An 18,387-nucleotide genomic window follows, 5' to 3' on the forward strand; every position below is an offset into this window, starting at 1 on the left:
AATTCCCGACTTACTATATTTTGTGAATGGTTTGTAACATTTTTTATTAGACCATTGATATTAATACTATTTTAATAAAAATTATTGTTATTGAATATTAAAATTTCTCATTTTTACATTGTTGTCATGAAAATCAATAGAGTCAATAAATTAAATTAGAGATACAAAATATGAAGAAAAAACAATAAAAAAATTAAATACATGATAAATTTAAGACGTACAATTTTAAAAAAACAAATGAGTTAAACTCACAAAATCAAAACTAATACCTAACACTAACATATGTAATCTCCATGCATTAGAACTCTATCAAATAAGTCAATAGACATTCAATTTCCAGGCATTTTATTCAAAACCTACGTGTCAAACGCTCGTTAGAATATAAACGCATGGTTTTTCGCGAGATGGTTTTCAACTTTTTGGTCATATAGGTTTAAGTTAACTGTAAGTTTGAATTTGGAAGAGATAAGTTTCAGTTTTTTAGCTTGTTTAATGATTATAAGAAAATTTAGTATATGCTTTAAAAAGAAGTGGATCTATGAATATTTTTTTGTGGTTTTTGTTTAGTACGCAATTAAACTCGTCCCATTTTTATGGGTAGTAGCTAGCCAAAGTAGCTAAATCCATTATTCCAATTTTGGGGATGAAAAGTGAAAATTATAGACTATGAAAAGTGAAAATTATAGACTAACATACCATTGTTTGATCACAGTAAGTTTCTTCTAATTTCAATCCACTAACCCTAACCCCAATAATGGTTAGGTTAGGATTGAAATCCGAACGAATCAAGAATCGATGTCATTGGTGTAGAGATATATGAATATGAAATGAATTAAGATTGAAATCATAATGAGAACTAACATCTATCAATGTAAAGATATATAAATATGAAATAGGAACCGATACAAAATTGTTTGTGTATTGTCCAATCTGACATCCCTCGATACAAAATTGTTTATTAATTTATGTACATGGAAGTTTGGAACCCAGATGACAACTACCTCAAATTCATGTTAATCTTAATATCAACTTTTAAATCATAATCAATTTTAAAATACATGAACCAAATTATTTTTAAAATTATAGGAACCGAATCGATATTGAATGAATGTAGTAAATTTTAACGTTGAATAAAATATAATAATTACATTTTTAAAAGTAGTAAAATATTAAAACTATTTAATATACTAAAATTGATCCATAATATTTAATACAGTAAAATTGATCCAATTTTTTAAAAAGTAATTTTCTTTGCTATATATAAAAATTCCCCATAAATGAACCTAATTAAGAAAAGGTAAAAATGATAAATACATAAATATTTAATTATTTCTATAGGAAAACATAATTATTCAAAATTAATAGTTAATTCATTAATTATTTCTTCCTCAAACCCTACGCACAAAAACTCCTTCCCGTTAGTTTTGCGTCTTTAGCCCCTTGGCCTACGCTCCAAGCACCTGTTGCCGCCAGCAACGCATCGCGCCACCGACTGGCTCTGCCTCTGTTCGATCCTGGGCCATCCAAGCGTATCCGGAAAGTTGCCCGAAACTTCACTCTCCATCTCTCTCTACGATCCGTTCCATCACAGCCGCGCGTCGCCAATCTCCATCCAGCCATCGCCACCACTACCATTCGCCGGATTCCGCGTTCGCCTGCCGTCGTCCACGTTCGTTGCCTCTATCGCCGGGTTCTTTGGTTTTGGTAGGTTAGTTCCTTTTGAAATGGAGTTTTTGAGTTTTCTTGAGGTTTTTGGAATACCTATTTAGTTTTGACATGAAATTTATACCACCCACAGTGTCTTAGTCTGTTTTCCAGCAGACTCAGAAGTTGTTTCAAAGGAATTTTAGTAAGTGTTAAGGTTTTGAAACCCTTTTTGGTTGATTATTATTGCTGGAAATTTGTTCTATAATCCTTAATTAAGACTTATGCATAGGTTGGAGTCTTTTTGTGTAGTAATAAATTGGATTTGGATTAAGCTCCGATTTTAGGTATGTCATTTCGAGACTCTTTGGAATGAAGTTGTGTTTGGACTTAGACCCTAAGTGGTTAAATTTTAAATCTAGTCCATGCTCTAGCCTAAAACAGAGTTTGTTTTGCTTGAATTGAATGTTCGGGCTTACCCTCAAGATAAGTAGTACTGGAAACACCTTGCGCCAGACAAGTTAAGTTTAAAATGTTAATTTTGGCTTTGGCAAACATTTTTTAGAAAATTCCATGTTATGCTTTCTTCATGATTGAAGAGATTTTATAAGCATGTTATAGATTTATATGAGCTATTATGACACGATCTTACGATATAGGACACATTTATTGTATGTTTCATGCTAGTTCAGTTTATTGACAATTGCCCTCCTACCCGTAGCTATGTACACCTCAGATTCAGTTTGTGTGCGCCTTTGGGTCGACCAGTTATGTGTGCCTTTGGGTCCAGTAGATTTAGATTATGTTCCGTTGGATTCACTAGTTTGTGTTTCTACAGGTTCATCAATTACCACGTACATCTCACCTACAATATGACAATTTAAATTGTTCACTTAGATAACAGTCCAGCTCAACTTTAATACCTCAGATTAGGTCCCACCATTCAGAAAATACAGTTCATGTTTGTGCTTGCATACCATGACCCCGATAGTGAAATAGTGAAGTTACTTATTGAGTATTTTAAATACTCAACCTTTTCTCTCAAATGGGACTGGCAGAGCTGCAGAGTGAGTGCACGTCCTAGAGGTGTTAGAGACATGATCGAGTATTACCTTCTCAACCCATTTGTGGAAGAGAAAGCCAGGTTTCTTTGGAATGCCCGTACATGTGCGATATTATGGAGCTTGTGGAGGGAACAAAATAATAGAATTTTTAGGGGTACTGAGAGGGATTCTAGAGATCTTTGGTTCCTCGTTCATCATTATGTCTCACTTTGGGCTTCAACTTGGAAGCTTTTTGCTAACTACTCTTTGGGATTTATTTTTATTAGTTGGGATCCTTTTTTGTTATGGGGTTTTTTCCAGGGTTGGTATAGGCCGACCCTGTTCTTGTACTTTTTCATTGTTCTCAATGAAGCGTTTCTCTCTTTAAAAAAATACTCACCTTTTCTTAAAATGTTCATCCTGTAAAGACAAGAACATACTAGATGCTTGACGAGGAGGTTTGTCGAAGGTGCCATATGGGACTAGAGAGTTGCTTTCGCTCAGTGTCATTTCATGAAAAAGTTTTAAATTTAAATGTTTTAATTAAATTAAATTATTTATTTTAATCAACGTTTTACGGATCCCAAAACTTTTATTTGCAAATTATGTTATTTTGCGATGGTTTACTTATTTATAAAAGTTTTTACTTTTTAGTTAAATAGTCAACTAGTTTTGGTTTAAAATCTCTTGCATGGTTGTGATGACCCAATAATAGTTCCTAGAAAGTTGGATCATTACCAATAGTGGGGTTACTTACTGGGTGTTCTTAATATTCATTATTTTCCTAAAATTACTGCTCTCAGGTCATGGCAAGGTGGACCTAAGCAATCAACATGGTTTTGTTGAAGTGCGGCCGTGACTGACTTAGAGTAGTTTAACTATTTTCGAAGCCTGAAAAGGTTGGATTGTGGTTATGTAAATGGTTTTTGTCACTGATGTTGAGGCAACCCCAGATGTGCCCTAGGCGAGGCGTCTGGGGTCTTTCGGCCTTCCTGTAAGTCAAGGTGAGTGCCTTCAATCAGGTGCTCATCTTACTGGGTCTTGTGCACTTACTGGCTCCCGATAAATGCACATTTGTTTTATTTTATAAATTTAATAATAATAACAATAATAGAAAGAAAAATACTCAGAGGTACACAAAATCTGATCCCTAAATACCCACAAAAGGGTCAATGAAATGCCATGCAACAAACGTCAATTTGATTTTCAAACTCTTCTTAGACAGTCTGTGATTTTGCATGCTTTTCAATCGAACTCTTCATCTTCCTCGTTTGACTTCACGTTCAAAAACTTTTGTTCCCAACTTCTTCTTCAATTCACGTTCTTCCTATGTGCAATTCACGTTCTTCCTATGTGCTTCTACTAACATGATTTGGAGCTTCAGAATTTTTTCTTCAGTAGCTTTTGTCTTCGTTTGACTGCATATTCATTATTTGATTGATTTGTCTCTTTCTTCTTCATCTTCCTTCTTTTTTGACTTCTTGCCGAGTAGTTGGTTCAGAAGTGGGGTCTAATGAAATCTTTAACTTTTAAATCATTTTTCCTTTCTTTAATCGAGTCTTCAATTTAAATAATTAAAACATAAAATAATAATTATATTATTATTTAATCTATTGTATTATAAATCTGAAACTTGTATTATTTTCATTCATACTTAATTATATTATTATATAATCTTTATTGGACGAAGAAGAGAAGAATAGCAAAGTAGGAATACTAGATGAGGCCTTAAGTTGAGATATAGATGATGGCAATAATTATTTAATCTTAATTGAACATTATGTTTTACGTTTGTTTATTTTTTTGGTTCATTGTTGTTACTTTGTGACTTAATGGTGTTTTGTAAGTACTAGGAGTCTAGGACTGGACTATTATTGAATTTTTTTTGACATGTTTAAGTTTTTTCTATTTGGTATTGATAGGGCTTTGGTATTTGGATATTCCAAATATAGGCTCTCTATATATATAACTTATTTTTTTATTTATCCATTGCGTTTTGCTTCACTCAGACCTTGCCTTTTCGTCACCTTAGGCATTGATGCGATTACAGTGCTTATCGCCTTGAGGTGCGCCTTGTGCTTTGAAAACATTGATTTTTGTGTTGGGTTATTTGTCTATTCTATAGAATCTGTCTTATTTCCAGGTTTTCCTTTGCTTTGCTTTTGTAAAGCAAAATTTTATTTCTTTCAAATCTAATAGCCTTATATGGTTTTTGGTTCGTTCTTTGGAAATTGAGCTATTCTAGTTCTTGTCTAATGTTGGGTTGTTTCAGGTATGTTTTGCTCACACAGCCATGTCTCTCCGCAACCATGTTGATGAAATTGACGTTGAGCATCCTGCTGACAAGGAAGATGGTGTGGTTGATGAGGACATGGAAGTTCTTCAGAGAGCCTATAGGCTTGCTGGTGTTAATCCTGAGGATTATATTAATCCCAGGTTGTCATCACCTGCTGCCGGAGATGCTGATCCTGGTTCTGATTCTGATGATGTTGATGATTTCGAACTTCTTCGAGATATTCAGAATCGGTTCTCGATTTTGGCTGATGAGCAGCCGCAGAGTACACCAGTGTCTGCAGACGAGGAGGAAGATGAATTTGAGATGCTTCGTTCAATACAGCGGCGCTTTGCAGCGTATGAAAGTGGTAAGTTATTCGTAATTGTAAATATTGATCTATAACTGTCTTGTTTTATTGGCTTATATGACTTGTTCTTGAAGTTCCTTGCTTGTGATATTAATCACTCATTCCGAGCTGCCCACTTTATATGGCATTTTCCAGTGGCTTTGGGTTACTCGGGAAGAATTGTACGTTCCTTCCCCAATCTAGGTTTAGTTCATGTTTCTTCACTGCAAGTCTTCTGACTTGTTGATTGATGTTTCATATTACTTTCTTGTGATCTGATTACAGATATTTTCTCTAATATTCTTTTACAATTCTTGTTTTATCTCTATTTCTTGCAAGTTTTCTTTTGGTAAAAGTAAAATTTCATTGACAAATGAAATCAAGGTAGAACCCCAAACACCAAAAGATCTTGTATTTTTCGTTTTTTAGTTTACTAGAGGTTACTATTATTTACTCTTTTGATTGAATGGGTGAAATTAGTTCAAAATTACTTCGGTTAGTCATACGTCTTGCGCGAATTGTGGCATTTACGTGGTAGCTTCCTAAGCACCTTCACTCCTAAGATGGCCAAGTGCTAGTGTCAGACACGTTTCGGATACCAACATGCCCCAGACACATCTCCGACATGCTAACTGGCATGTCAATTGTTTTATTATTATTTTCTTAATTTCCGACACGGCCTTGACATGCCAATGACATAGGTGACACACAACTGAAAAAAGATAATTAAAGCTGATTAGAAAAAGCCCAAATAAGCACGACCCACCATATTAGGCCCTTTTTTCTTAATTCTATTTTTTGTTTTGAACCCTTCAACATTTTGCTCCATTTCTCCACCTTTTTCATGCTCTCCTTTTTCTTGCGGCCCAAACTCTGCCGCCCTATTCTGCTTTCTGGTTGTTGGCCCACCCTCTTGCCACTGGCGAGAACATCCATCGGCAGTGACTCCCTTGAGCTCCCCAAAGTTGTCGTGCTCCTTGCTGGTTTTTTACTCTCCTTCATTTTTATTTTATATTAATTTTTATTTTTCATGCTGTGTTGAGTCCAAAACTCATTTTTTTCGACAAAATATTTTTTGGCTGACCACTGGTTTTTTCTACCCTTTTATTTATTTTTTTTAGTCCACAACTCATTTTTTCTTTCAACAAAATATTTGTGAGCCTCACCTCCTAGGCGAGGCACTAGGCCTACCTCTTGAGTCTAGGTGCACGCTCGAGAGGGTTTTTAAAATACTGATAACAACATACAAACAAAAAGAGACATTAAGGGTGTGCTTGACCCAAGAAGTTGAGAAGTAGGAGTTGTTCACCCCAGTCCTTGTTTGGCCCAAAGAGTTTGTGGGCCCACCACAAAAAAATATCAATTTTATACCTTATCAACTCCTTACATTGTGGACCTTAGAGTTCACAACTCTCCAGAGTCACAACTCCTTAGAACTGACTATTCTATCCCTTGCCCCAAACATTCCCTAAGTTCTAGTTACATTTCTTCCCAAAATCCTAGGGGGTGTTTGGGGTATTGAGTTGAGTTATGAAATTTGGAATTCATATGTTGAAGATAGGAAGTTTATGTTGGAGTGAAGAGTTGTAAAATGAAGTTTCTTGATAAACGTGAAAAATAGAGAAAGAGAGGAAGATGGAGTTCCTCAATAAATGTGCTAACTTTCAATAGTATTTATTTTTAATATTTGGTTGTTTAACATTGTCTTATGAAAGTCTTATTTTTTTTTGGGATAAGAATTAATATTGGCATGTTTAATATTACCTTATGAACATAAGTTAGTGGACCAAACACCTCCTTGCTTTGCCTTTCAATTTCCAAGCGTTTAGACCTTCAAAGTGCCAATCTTCTCTCGTCCAAGGAAGACAAGTCACAGTCCCCAACTTCTAAAAGAAAAATTACAATCTATAGCTACAGGTGGTCAATGTCTTCCACCACTCCCAAACACAATCTATAGCTAGATGGAGTGAAGGCTCAAGATCTAAAACTTTCTTTGGAGCTTATCATTTGTCATAAAGGCTTCTCAAAGCCATTGACTAGGGAGGATTTTTATTTTCTTCAGGCATTTGTTTCTCCAAACCAACTTAATTTGGTGGATTTAAGCCTTGCTAGGGATGTTGGAAAGACTTGAGAAAATCAAACTTGTTGAATAATTTCCATATCCATGGAGGGATCACAAATCACATATAGATCTGGAAAGCAAGATTGTGTGGAGGCTCAATCAATCCATGTCTTCCCAAAAATGTATTTGATTAGTACCCATGCCAACTTGCACTTTAGCAAACCAAAGAAAGAAAGAAAGATTGTTGTCAATGTCCACCTGTGGTCTGTTTTTTTTCTCTTCTTAATCACTCCGTAGCCATATGCATGATGGGATTTTCGTTCTCCTTAGGAGGTCTTGTGAAAGAAACTTTAGAATCTTCCATGATAAAGAAACTAACAACGATTTTTCTAATTGGTTGCCCTTTTTGTTTCTACTTGGTTCTATACCTCTAAATTTTTTCGTAATTATGGCCTAACCCGAATTTATATTAGTTGGGCTCTTATTTGTAAGCTGTTATGTGGGATACCTTATTTCCCCCTCTTTGTGTGTCTTTTCTCTTTGACAATGAAGGTTATGTTACGAAAAAAAAGAAAAAAAATCTCCATGGTCATGTCCGTTGGAGTTCACTCCATAAATACTAGATATAACATTCTTCAAAAGGGGTTTCTGTTCTTGTGTGAGCCTCCAAATCCACTTGGTGAGCATAGAAGAGCTTTGGTGATTGATAAAAAATCCACTTCCAGGCCCCCGAAGCAACATATCCAAAGTTGCCCATCTCCTTTTGACCAGGTTGCAATGTGACCGCACCCTCTTTTGAAGGAAGGAGGCTCCTTATATGCATTGTTTTATCTATTCTGCAACTTGTTTCACTTAAGCTCTAAATATTTTTTGTTCTTTAAGAAAAGTCATGGAATTAGAAAATTTTGATTTAACTATTTCTCAATATGTATTGGAAGTTTCCTTTTAAGGGTCTTTTTCCCTCTTACCATTTCTCAAGATATGTAACTTATTTGCAGATACTTTGAGCAATAAACCCAATCAGTCTCGTGACTATGTTGGATCTCTGAAGTTGGATTCTGACGACATAGCTGTTGAGAGCCAGACATCCTCAAAACGGTACTAACATATTGAATAACATGCAATACTAATACTTCTTAGCAATATTTTGGTGCAAAATAGCTTCTTCCTAATGATAGTGTTGTATGTCTCTAAGGAATTACTGTCTTGTGAATACCAATTTTGTAGGCCATCCATGCTAGCCTTTGAAAAGGGAAGCTTGCCAAAGGCCGCGTTGGCATTTGTTGATGCCATCAAGAAGAATAGGTCCCAGCAGAAGTTTATTCGTAGTAAGATGATTCATCTTGAAGCTAGAATTGAGGAGAACAAAAAGCTCAGAAAACGTTGCAAAATTCTCAAAGATTTCCAGGGTTCATGTAAGCGAAGAACAAGTTGTGCACTGTCTCAAATGATAGATCCTCGAGTCCAGTTAATTTCAGCTGCAAAACCACAAGCAAAGGATTCATCAAAGGTTAGTTAATATTTTATGCTCATGAGTCTATTACTTTTGAATTATTTGTACTTCCACATTTACAAGTATGGATTTGTTTATTATTTGTTTACAGCTTTGATAAATATGTATATCAACAGTTTTCATTAATTTGATAGGAGTCATGTAGGCAATCTTATCATCTCAAGGCACCCTGTTTGAGTTTCATAGCCAAAAGACTATTGGAAAGAGCTAGATGAGCACTGGGATAGACTCATTGATTTTGTGCCATTGGTTTTTCATTTAGGGTGTTCGGCAACTTGAGTAATTTGGGAGAGTTGGGTTGTGTGGGTAAAAAAAAAAAACCAACCCCCTGTTTGGTTGACCAATAGTTAAAGATGTTTACTACTTCGTTATTCACATCAACTCAAATTTCTCACCAAAATACTCACATTTCTCACATCGTTATTCGTGTCAACTCACCTGATAATTTTCTTATAATTATTACCAACTCAACTTAACTCTTTCTTTTTATCACTAACCAAACGTCCCCTTAATAGAAAGCCTGCCCTATAACTATAACATTGCAAGAAATCTTTTCAAACAAGTATACAAATCAAAGTATTGTGGAATTGAAATATTGACAAAAAAAAAAAAAGAAAAGAAAAGAAAAGAAAGAAAGCTACCCCAGGCAAATCCTAAATTCTTTAGAAGGATGTTTAATCCTTTCAAATATTTCTCTGCATGGAACTTGCTTTTCATAAAATTGTTTTAGCTTTTATCTATTCAAAACCCCAGAAGCTAGTTGAATAAATTTTTTTTAGCTTTCTTCTTCAGCTCCCTGCCATATGCCGCAAAGCAGCTTTAAAGTGTTGTTTTTTGCTAATAAATTGAGAGTCCGTGCCGTGAAGCCACCTGAATCCCATAGTTCTCTTTTTTTCTTTTGCACCTGTTTGTGCTTCTCCTTTTGACTCTTATGTGTTATTATTTTGTTTCTGCAGAAGGACAAACGACTATCTGGAATGTATTATGGCCCGGATGAGAATTCTCATGTTGCGTGTTACAGAATGGGATTGGCAAAGTTCCCCCCTGTTGATCGAAAGAAATGGTCCATTGTAGAAAGGGAGAATCTAGGGAAGGGAATAAGACAGCAGTTTCAGGAGATGGTGCTTCAGATTTCAGTGGATCAAATCAGGTAACTTTTTGTCTATTGTGTTTGCTCATGCACCAATTTTTAGCAGTTGGATGGATAGGTAATGAATATGTATTACCATGATGCTATGTGAGTCTTTCATTCTTATTATTATTTAAATTTTATTTATTTTGATACTTAACTAAATGCCAAACCACTCTAAAAATTTTATATGTTCAGAGATCCCTTGATTCTCCATTTGGAAGGGTGGATAGGGACCTTAGTGAGATTTGGTTCTTCGTTTAATTTTATTTACTTTGTTGGGTTCAATTTCAAAGATATTTTGTAAATATTTTAGAGGTATTATTTTTCATAGTTGGAGTCTCTTTTTGTAGGCAGAGCTCCCTTCTTTTGTGGGTTTTTCTAAGCCCTCTATCTTTATTTTTCCTCAAGGGAAGTTGTTTTTATTGAATAAATCAATGAAAGCTGCAAAAAAAAAAAAAAGGTTTCTTTGGGTTACCACTGAGAGGCATGCCTAAATACTCAGGACGCTAGATGTAGTAAACGAAACAACCCGACATGTGTTCCACTGCTGAAACCTCAGAACTGCAGTTATTAAGCCGAATTATGATAGATTTAAAAATATCAAACTTTTAATCTCGACAGTAAATTTGAACTGAAATTGTTTTCCAAATGGTTGCATTCCATTCTAAAATTTCAAAACTTCACATCCTAGATAGTGGTGTTTGAAGACATTGTTTCTATGTTATGTATATCTATTTTCCTGCTCACAAAGACAATAAGATTATAGAGAAGTTTAGGAAACTGTGTTTTTTCTCGAGGCTAAATGTGGATGGAGAGAATTTTTTTTTTTTTCAAGTAGTAGAAGGGTTATGACTGGAGATTGGGGTGTAATTGTTATTTGTCTTTTGCTTGATACTATTGCAAATATGATTGGAGAGTAGGAAAAATTTTCATGGGGGGAAAGGGTTGTGGCTGCAGATTTGGGATGCAATTGTTCTTGGAGTGTTGTATCCATTTTATTATTATTTGCTGGATAAGAAGTTGCATCTAATTCTTTTTGTAACTAGTTATCATCTTTCCTGCAAGCTTGTTGGCTATTTGTGACTCTTTGCTGTTTTGGGATGATTGTTTCTACTCATCGTATGTAATCTATATATTTGTTTTTACTGAGATAGAGAGGGACGGTTGCTGATTTGTCTTTCCCTTTTTGTTCTCCTGTTTTCAGAAGCCTTACTAAAATTTTATGGTATTTGGCAGTGGGCCACAAGGAATTTCTGGAGATTCAGATGATTTGGATAACATTCTTGCATCAATAAAAGACCTTGACATCGCTCCTGACAAGATTAGGGAATTTCTGCCAAAAGTTAATTGGGACAAATTGGCTTCCATGTATCTTCAGGGTCGCTCAGGTGCAGAATGTGAAGCAAGGTATGTACTTCCGGACTTCTTCTTTCTTTCTCCTTTTTTTTTTTTTTTTTTTTTTTTGTACAACAAGATTTTCTTTAAAACTCTACAATTTTAGTTTGCCTTTGCTTTACTTAGAAGAAATGTGGTTGAAATACTTTTTTTTTTACCTATCTTTCTATAATTAATCTCTAGTCATTTATGTATACATACATAACATATTATTTTATAAATCTAGTCTAGTTTTCCATAAATTTCAATTTAATCCTGTGTAAGTTCATTTGACTGATCTTTGATTAATTCCTTTATGTCAAAATTAATTCGTTTCTTTCTTATTTGAAATGGCCTTCCTCTTATTTAGAAAACCTTATTAAAATCTTAACAATACAATTTTAAAATAAATATCTAGACGATTACTTTTAATATTTATGGATAGCTTGGTCTCGCACTCACTTGTAAAACCTAATAAAAGAATAAAGGATGAAGTTGAGACCTATATTTATATTTCCAGTTTAATTGTGTTGTAGTATTCTTGTTTGTTTTTGTTTTGTTGATAGGGTTCAAATTGAAAATGAGATATATGTAGCCTTTTTTTGGTGTAAAGTCCTTGTACTTTTGGTTTTGGTTCAACTTGGTCTCTATACGTTAAAAATGTTCATTTTGGTTCCTATACTTTTAAAAAATGACTATTTTGTTCCATTCACTTATTTTTTGCTTCATTTTTAAGAGATAAAAATGGTTAATTTTTGAAAGTCCAAGGACCAGAAAATGAACCGATCATTTTGAGAGTAGAGGGACTAAGATGAACCAAAGTTGAGAGTATAGGGACCAACACGAACATTTTGAACATCGAGGGAGAAAGATGAACCAAAGCCAAAAGTAGACGGACCAAACTAGTATTCAACCCTTTCTTTTTGTTCTTTTTAGAAAGAAATTTTATGGAACAAAAAGTTCTGTAGAAAATCCTTTCTCAAGAAGTTAGGCGCTTAAATAATATTTTAGCTGTTAACCACACGAATTTGAGACTAATTTGTATGTCACAGATTTCCTCAACCAGACTTTAAGGAAATTGTGTATTGGTGACGGTATTACTTTACCTTTAATTTGGTAGATTATTTATTTTTTAAATACAGAGGGTTTTGCTATTGGTATAAATCTGTTCAGTTCTTGACCTAGTCCATATTGATTTTCTTTGAAGATGTCAACTACAATCAGCATCGCAGAGGTCTATGACAATCATCATCACAGATATATTGACCATAACTGGTTTTGAATAATAGTGGAAGGCCTTCATATTATAGTACAGGTGGGACCAACTTGTAACAAATGCCTTATTCAGACAGTGGTCATTATTATGTCTGTGATGACAATCGTCACAGACAACTGTGATGTCTTGTATTTCCTTGAATGACATGTTTTTGCTATATAGTTTCTGACTTAATGATTGTATTTGCTAATCCATGTAGATGGTTGAATTTTGAAGACCCCCTAATTAATCGAGATCCATGGACTACAAGTGAGGATAAAAGTCTTTTGTTTACTATCCAACAGAAGGGGTTGAATAACTGGATTGAGATGGCAGTTTCATTGGGCACAAACAGAACTCCTTTTCAGTGCCTGTCTCGGTATCAAAGAAGTTTAAATGCTTCCATATTAAAGAGGGAGTGGACCAAAGAGGAGGATGATAGACTTCGATCTGCTGTTGCTACATTTGGCGTGAGAGATTGGCAGGCAGTAGCTTCTACTTTGGAAGGACGAGCTGGCACACAGTGCTCTAATAGGTTGATCTTATTTACAATATCTGACTGGTTCATTTTTGCCTGTATTACTTTAATCTTTTCTCTTAGTGAAATAAAATGTTCATAGAATGGGCTTGAGATGTTTAGAGAGTTTTGACCATGTCAATAGGCTTAAGTTTTCAATTTAACCCAACTACATTGAAATATAAAAGATCAAAAAGTAAATAATTAGAAAATAAGAACTTTCCAATTCAAACTAAAAGATGTGAAAGTTTCCTTAATCCCTCTATTTTTTTTGCTTAGCTTCGACTTATTTTTTTTTATTGTACTTTTAGTTTTTATTTTGAGTTTCTTGTATTTTGATCATTAACCTTTTTTCACTATATCAATAAAAGGTCTCATTTCCATTTTAGAAAAGATAAGAGTTGCAAGAGGTATTTGGAATCTCCCTTCTTGTGATTATACTAACTCAAGCCTAAAACAATCTGAAGTATTCTACATCCTCCTTTGTCCTCCCCTCTATTCATAACTAAAATACTAAGAACCTCTCTAACTAATCACGAATATGTAAGTATCTTGTATCCCAATGATACTCTAATAACAGATCCTCTAACTATTTAGAAGGGGTTCTGTTAGATACCTAGATTAGTACAGGGTTAGGAGTATAAGGGTAATTGGATAAGATAGGAAGTTACTAGTAGTTATTGTGTAAAGGTGGTTACTAGTAGTTATTCTGTAAGTGGTTACTAGGGTGATTACAACTTGTTATAAATCAGGGAGTGTAAGTGAAAGGGGGTGGAGTGATCTAGGGCTTGAGTGAGAGTACTCAAGAGGGAGGTTCCATGTGCCATAATAATAAATTCAGATCTTGTTCTAGTTAGGAAGTATCCTGATAGGTTCATGAATGACCTAAATCATATCTGAATAGGACACCTTGAGGATATGATGGTTTAGTTAAGAAAGGCTATTAATAGAGTTGATAATTACTGCCTATACTCACAAGATGCACTTTCCATTTTGTTGGCTCAGTCATAAGCTCCAAAGTTAAGTGTGCTGCCTTAGAGCAATTCTATGTTAGGTCACCTTATGAGAATTTTTCTAGGATGCATGTGAGAGGGCAAAACATGTTGAAATAATATGTGTTGGTCCATGGCGATGGTTTTCACTCTTAGAAGAAGCACTTGAAAGGACTCATGTTGGTATGTGAGGATATACTTCACTCTTCGGAGCACTTCAAGTCAAGTAATGGTGTTGGTGGGTCTTTGCAAGGAAATCCTCAGCCATTAGGTTCTAAATATGGATTATGAATCATGGTTCCAATTCTGAGTGTGGGGAATTACACTTTTTTGTTGTTTGTTTGAATACAACAATTGTGAGGAGGAGGGATTGGACCTCTTGCCTTTAGGATGACATTTCATGTCGTTACGCTTTAGCTAAGCTCACTTTGCATGGTGCGCTACACCTAATATTCCAATAATGCTTTGATACTATAACCACACGTCTAACTAATTGTTAATTTTTTTATAAGAACTCTAACTATTTATTGATATACCATTAATATCTCAAAAATACTGTAATAGCGTTTCTATAATAATCTTTCCCATTATATTTTATTCACTTTCAGTTGTATCTTTGGGTGAAAAAAAAAACGTGTATGGAAACACCAAGTTATTTGAATACTGTGGTCTCAATCGGAGTGTTGCTCTGTGTCATATGGTTGGTTTTATATCGCAGTCATTCAATTGCTATAATGAATTATTTCTTCTGTTATGCAGGTGGAAAAAATCCCTTGACCCAGCTAGGACAAGAAAAGGTTATTTCACTCCAGATGAAGACATTCGCTTGAAAATTGCTGTACTGCTCTTTGGGCCCAAAAATTGGAACAAGAAAGCAGAGTTTTTGCCTGGTCGGAATCAAGTTCAATGCAGAGAAAGGTGTGTTAAGTTGACCTATTTTATGCCTTGTTTTTATCTTTTATTATTATTTTGGGGCGAGATTCCAGAAACTAGACACCCTGGAATCGGCTTTTTGATTTATATGGATGGTTCAGCCAAATAACCAACAATCTTTTCCACTCCACCATCTTTAATTATTTTAACGTCTCCCTAACCATAGTATAAAAGATGCTTAATGCACTAACTAGTAACAAGTTATTTGCTCCTATTTGACTTATTATTCATTGTGATGGCAGATGGTTTAATTGTTTAGATCCTTCCTTGAGAAGATGTGAGTGGACAGAAGAGGAGGATTTAAGGCTGGAGATAGCAATTCAGGAACATGGATATAGCTGGGCTAAGGTAGCTGCATGTGTGCCATCACGTACAGATAATGAGTGTCGGAGGTATTGGTGTACGGATTAGTTTGATAATTCCTGTGATTTGAAAGCCTGTTATCTTGTTTCTAAATCATATTGTTCTTCGTAACAGGAGATGGAAGAAGTTATTTCCCGATGAAGTTCCTTTGCTCCAGGAAGCTAGAAAGATTCAGAAGGCTGCTCTTATTAGCAACTTTGTTGATAGGGAAACAGAGCGTCCTGCTCTTGGTCCTGCTGACTTTCGACCCAGGCCAAATACAGATTCATTATGTAACACTGATGGTCCAATACCTGCCCCAAAAAGAAATGTGAAAACAAGGTTAGTTTGAAAGTGACCCTTTAATTTATGTCTTCTACTCAAAATCTTTTTTCTCTCTCTCTCTCTATATTTGTTCGTTTTGATTTTAAGATGCTGGTTTTGACTTGCAATACCTTGGTCTACAGAAAGATGCCAGTGTCAAGGAATGAAAAGAGTGCTACTGGGTAGGTTATGACTTTCCTTGATCTATCGTCCTGCTGTCTTATTCTTTTCGGTTTGTTTTTTCCTAAAAGAAATCTAAGCAGGGATTGAAGCTCTTTTTAATTCTTTCTTCATTTTTGCTACAGTGATGCTCCAAAGAAGAGGAAATCAAATTATCAAAGGTTTCAGACTGATGCAACTGCTCAGGTGGGTATTGCATATAATACCTCTTTTGTCCCAGAAGAGGTTCAATCTTCAAAGCCTCAAAGAAAACGAAATAGACGTGGAGCTTATACTGCAAAGAGAATAGGGGTACCGGAACTACGTTCTGACAGCGAGTGGTGTGCTAAACAGAATTTGGACACTGAGAGCCTTGGGTTGCAGCTGAATAGTAAGGAATCTGAGAGGAGCAACAGTAACTGTACCGAGACTGTTGATGAGAATATTATGGAAGTTCTTGAGAACAAAGTTGCAGAGAAGCTTACTGAAGAAAATGCATGCTTCTCAGAACCAGAAAAAAATCAAAACTCAACCGGATCTTCTGGAGTCTCAGTATTGTCAGAAATGACTAACGACTTGGTTGACTATAATCCCTCTATCCTCACAGATACAACATTGTTTGCTAGTACTACTGTGGATGATATTGAAGAATTGAAGGGGAAGAGTGCTGCAGACAGGGATTTGGATGACAGTAATAGTTTCTCGTTAGCACACAGTTGCTTAGAACTCCGGACAGTTGACAGTGAAGGCGTAGACAGTTATTCTGTGGACGAATATACAGCTAAGAGCAATGGGGTTTGTAATCCCACCCAAGGCAGAAGGAAGAAAAATAGCAAAACATCAAATAACAGCCATGATAATTTGCTTATTCCTCGTCAACAAATTGTGCAAGAGACATTGGGAACGAAGAAGCCTCTTCATCATAATCAATCAAAGAAGAGAAAACATAGCAATACAGGTCCAAGTACGTTAAAAACATCGGAGGCAGTTGAGGAGGTTGATGACTGCACTCTCGTGGGGTTCTTGCAAAAAAGATTGAAGAGGACGGCAATGACACATAACGAGACAGTTGATTGCAGTTCTAATGCTCCTTTAAAAGTTGATAATGACGATAATGAGCCTACCATTGCCTCGTTTCTTAATAAATTGAAGAGAAAAAAGCATCAGCGGCCTAGTGGTGATGAGTTAAATTAAGGTAGGATTACATAGTTTTGTTGCATTTTTGGGATGCCTCAGCAACATCACATTGAATCTCGGAAGAAGGTTGATGGAAGGCTCTGTACAAATGAAGCTTCCAGGGCTGCAAATGGCTAAATGCTCAACCGTACGTTTGATTCTATGGTTGACACATTTTTGTTTCATGATTTAGCTAAGAGGGCTTTAGCAATTTTGTTTTGTTATGGTTGATTTCATCTTTTTTTTTCCCTCTTCTAATTTGTTCATTTTTTTTGAGAAGGTTGGATAATCTTCTCTTTGTACATTCATATCACAATCTTAATGAAATTATGAGGTATGAATAGGTTTGAGTTATTTTCTTTCTTTTTCATTTTTCATAGTTGTCCATGCTTATAAAGTTTAGATAATTGGACTGTATAGCTGTTTCTAAGGTTTCCTATTTTGATAGAAAATCTTTTAACTCTCCAACATACACATAGGAACCAAATTTTCTTTTACTAGATTTAAATCTTTAAATATCTGTTTTTTAATGTATTGTAATGAACTAAATAGTTACTGGTAATGATATTTGTAAACATTTTTAGTAGCTTTTTTACTGTGTTCTTTTTAAAGTATCATGTTTTTATTTTTAACAGATTCCGAAAGGTTCAAGTATATAATATGAATTTTTACATTCATTTTTTATATTTAAAAATGTTCTAAAAATTAATTTTGAATCTTCAATTCAAATATAATTTAAAATGTGAAACCAGTTCAACCCTAATCTACTAAATAATTACATAAACCAATGTCAACTAACAACGGTGATGGTGAATGTCACTTCACCCCAAAAAACCACTTTTCTCAAAACTCGGAGAAGCCTACCTCTCTCCCAAGGTACTTGGGATTAGTAACGAAGAAGACGTAGATAATTATTAGATGATTATTGTAGGTAACTAAAACGTGGTTACTAAATAAATATGATAAGACATTAGATATTTATTATCGTTATTTTATTTATTCAATAACTTACTTTTATTTACTTGATCCAACTTAATCTATAAATCATGCCTAGGAGAAAAATATTCTTCATGCAAACGTGTCAAAAAAGTTGACAAAACATTATGTCTAGAGACAAAAAGTGCTTTCTCGATTGTTCTTGTTAATATGGCCCAACAAAAAACAATGAATGAAAGAAAGAAAGGTTAAATTTGTAAGCATAGATATTGGATATCCATATAGATTATTTAATATGGATATGAGTACGGATTTCACTAGAAACTTAGCATAGAAAGAGAAAAATGTGAACTTTTTAATTACA

General features: G+C 34.8%; 1 protein-coding gene across 3 annotated transcripts; it reads left to right on the top strand.

The window, feature by feature from the left end:
* The first annotated feature begins 1,404 nt into the window (after positions 1-1,404).
* Positions 1,405-17,455, top strand: LOC101216287 (hypothetical protein). 3 transcript variants are annotated; one of them, XM_031882942.1, is made up of 13 exons: positions 1,405-1,704; positions 4,697-4,753; positions 4,960-5,329; positions 8,369-8,468; positions 8,598-8,880; positions 9,840-10,033; positions 11,252-11,422; positions 12,865-13,179; positions 14,913-15,071; positions 15,329-15,478; positions 15,564-15,770; positions 15,896-15,934; positions 16,058-17,455. In XM_031882942.1, exons 3-13 carry the CDS (start codon positions 4,981-4,983, stop codon positions 17,103-17,105), a joined length of 3,015 nt encoding a protein of 1,004 aa, XP_031738802.1. In that variant the 5' UTR covers positions 1,405-1,704; positions 4,697-4,753; positions 4,960-4,980; the 3' UTR covers positions 17,106-17,455. The 3 variants fall into 3 exon arrangements, with proteins under 3 accessions (XP_031738802.1, XP_011650585.1, XP_011650584.1); XM_011652283.2 differs by lacking the exon at positions 4,697-4,753 and having other exon boundaries at positions 1,405-1,708; XM_011652282.2 differs by lacking the exon at positions 4,697-4,753 and having other exon boundaries at positions 1,406-1,704.
* Positions 17,456-18,387: the final 932 nt, after the last annotated feature.

This window comes from Cucumis sativus, chromosome 3 (assembly GCF_000004075.3).
Source record: "Cucumis sativus cultivar 9930 chromosome 3, Cucumber_9930_V3, whole genome shotgun sequence".
Classification (NCBI taxonomy): domain Eukaryota; kingdom Viridiplantae; phylum Streptophyta; class Magnoliopsida; order Cucurbitales; family Cucurbitaceae; genus Cucumis; species Cucumis sativus.

Excerpts from the sequence above, each read along its gene's own strand:
- LOC101216287 (XM_011652283.2), top strand. The coding sequence starts at position 4,981 with ATGTCTCTCCGCAACCATGTTGATGAAATTGACGTTGAGCATCCTGCT. Across the intron at positions 10,034-11,251 it reads ATTTCAGTGGATCAAATCAG|TGGGCCACAAGGAATTTCTG; the intron begins GTAACTTTTTGT and ends GGTATTTGGCAG. Across the intron at positions 15,072-15,328 it reads CAAGTTCAATGCAGAGAAAG|ATGGTTTAATTGTTTAGATC; the intron begins GTGTGTTAAGTT and ends TTGTGATGGCAG.